General features: G+C 44.9%; 1 protein-coding gene across 1 annotated transcript in view; it reads left to right on the forward strand.

Annotated features, from left to right (window-relative positions):
* Positions 1 to 2,500, forward strand: part of LOC121870293 (calcium-activated chloride channel regulator 1-like) — a 41,960-nt gene that overhangs the window by 37,825 nt on the left and 1,635 nt on the right. The window contains exons 11-13 of the mRNA XM_042372084.1: positions 843 to 1,021; positions 1,376 to 1,610; positions 1,923 to 2,052. Of these exons, the coding sequence (XP_042228018.1) occupies positions 843 to 1,021; positions 1,376 to 1,610; positions 1,923 to 2,052 (544 nt within the window). The remainder of the gene's footprint in view (positions 1 to 842; positions 1,022 to 1,375; positions 1,611 to 1,922; positions 2,053 to 2,500) is intronic.

Consider the following 2,500-nt stretch of genomic DNA (forward strand, 5'->3'; position numbering starts at 1 on the left):
TAGTACTATTTGATGGTAGGGAGATGGTACTGGTGACTTGTTTGGTGATGGTAGGAGATTGGTAGTGGTAGGGATAGTAGTGTTGACGGTAGGAGGGTAGTACTAGTGATGGTAGGGGTGGTAGTACTGGTGATGGTAGGGGTGGTAGTACTGGTGATGGTAGGGATAGTAGTAGTGTTGACGGTAGGGATGGTAGCACTGGTGATGGTAGGGGTGGTAGTACTGGTGATGGTAGGGGTGGTAGTACTGGTGATGGTAGGGATGGTAGTACTGGTGATGGTATAGCGCCAGCTCCCTTAAGATACGCCTACACAAAGATAACAATGGTGTTGATGGTAGTAGTAATGGTAGTGATGATGGATGGTAGTGATGGTACTATAATCACCATTAAATTCACCCACGTAGTAAAAAGACTAAACCAAAAAAAAGGTAAATATTATCATCTCTGAAAGCCTGAAATAAGCGACTGTCTCCTCTGCCGTGGTGCAAACTCCTACTTTATCAGGCAATATATTTCTTCAAACTCTCCTCCGTAAAATAACTTAATTCCAGAGGTTAAAAGCCTTTCAGCTCTTGCTTTATACCGCCATTAGATATCTTATCCCACGAGTCATAACCTTTTAAGTCTTTCATCCCCACAATCTTCATTTATTTACCCACGCGTAATGGTCAGAGATTTAAACACACTGTGTCTCTAAAGAGATCGTCTACAGTGATTGGAGTTGTCGTTTTGAATACGGTTTTTGAGTAGTCGAGGTAAACGTTATTCTTTCTTTTTTCAAGGCTGAGGACGATTCTTACATTATAAAAACTCTCTAATATATTCTGTCTCTCGGTCCCAGCAGCTAGCATTTGGTGGATTCGAAGACGATAGGGCGTGGGCGTCTCCCTCCTGCTGTGGCTCTGTTGTGCCCTACGCCCACACCCGGGAGGCGCCGCCGTTCACCCGCCAAGTGACAGGACCCACCCTGGATATTAAAGAGGGTCACGTCGTTAACAGAGAGAAGATACCTCCAGCCAAGTGAGTTGTGCAGGTGGAGGGAGAGTGATGCTAAGAGGTGAACAGAAGGCCTCGCCTTATGTAGAGGAGGTATGGAAGTAGGATGAGAGAGAGTCCTGGAGGAGATCAGTAATGGGAAAACTAGTAAACACAACGGAGGAGTGATGAAGGACAATGAGTGACTGGTGTATTCGTGGTTTCCCTTTTGAAGTTATCTGTGTACATGTGGCTGTGTGTGGGCAGTGTTACATACAGACACGCATATACTGTATGTGTACAAATATCTACATATTTATGCTTGTTTTTTTATTTGTGTCTATACATGTATACCTTTAGATATACATGAACTATGTATGGCTACACTCTTCCTCATAGAATCATGGACTTGGTGGCTTGGGTGAACCACTCCAGCGGTCGTGTGGTGTTGGACTGGACAGCCGTGGGCGAGGACAGAGACTGGGGACGGGCCCGGGCCTATGAAGGCTACGTGGCGCCCAGCAAGACCCAGGCAGCCATCAAGTGCACGGGGGAGAGGATCAGAGACCTCCCTGATCCTGCACCTGCCACCACCAAGGAGAGGGCCGCCGTGGCTCTCACAGTACACGAGAAGGTGAGTGTTGGTGAGAGTGTTGGTGAGAGTAGGGAGTGTTGGTGAGAGTAGGGAGTGTTGGTGAGAGTGGTGGAGTGTTGGGGATAATGTGAAAAACGATGGCGAGGATTATCAGATATGAAGACGGAGAAGGAAGAGGAGCTGACACGGGGAACATATAGAAGGAAAGGGGACACACACACGCGCACACACACACACACGCACACACACACACACACACACACATGCACTACAGAAAAAAAAAACACGAGCACCTCCATCCTTCCTGTTTCACCCACTCACTCCTTCCTCCCCTTTCTCTCCCTGCTACAGAAGGTGCTGTGGGTGTGTCTGCGGGTGGTGGACAGACACGGCAACAGAGGACCTCCCAGTAACCCGGCGGCGTTGTGGCTGCCGCGTCCCCCCGCCACGGATCAGGTCACCATCAGAGCTCGGGGACCAGGTAATGCGGGGGGGGGAGTAATGGCGGTAATGGTAAGATGTTAGTAATAGTTATAGATTCAGATATATGACTGTAGATATTTAGATACATAAAGATACCTATTAGTAATGCTAGTATTAATTAATGATAGTGATAATGAGGCTAGTTGTTGTCATTGTAGATGGTGATAATGATTAGTGTAATGAGGTTTAGTCAGTGATGAGTTGACAATATGGGTGTTAATGGTAATGATGAATTAGGTAATAATAATAATAATAATAATAATAAAAATAATAATAAACATATAAACAATTGATTATATACTAACATATGTGATGACAGAGCCACTGATAGAAATGGGTAGTTGAGTTAGTGAAAATAATAGCATGAAAAATAAATGTTACAAACCGGAAATTAAATTGTTATTCTTTATAGTAATTAGTGCATGTTTCAGTTTATAAATTGACTT

Source organism: Homarus americanus, unplaced genomic scaffold (genome assembly GCF_018991925.1).
Source record: "Homarus americanus isolate GMGI-L3 unplaced genomic scaffold, GMGI_Hamer_2.0 scaffold56705, whole genome shotgun sequence".
Classification (NCBI taxonomy): domain Eukaryota; kingdom Metazoa; phylum Arthropoda; class Malacostraca; order Decapoda; family Nephropidae; genus Homarus; species Homarus americanus.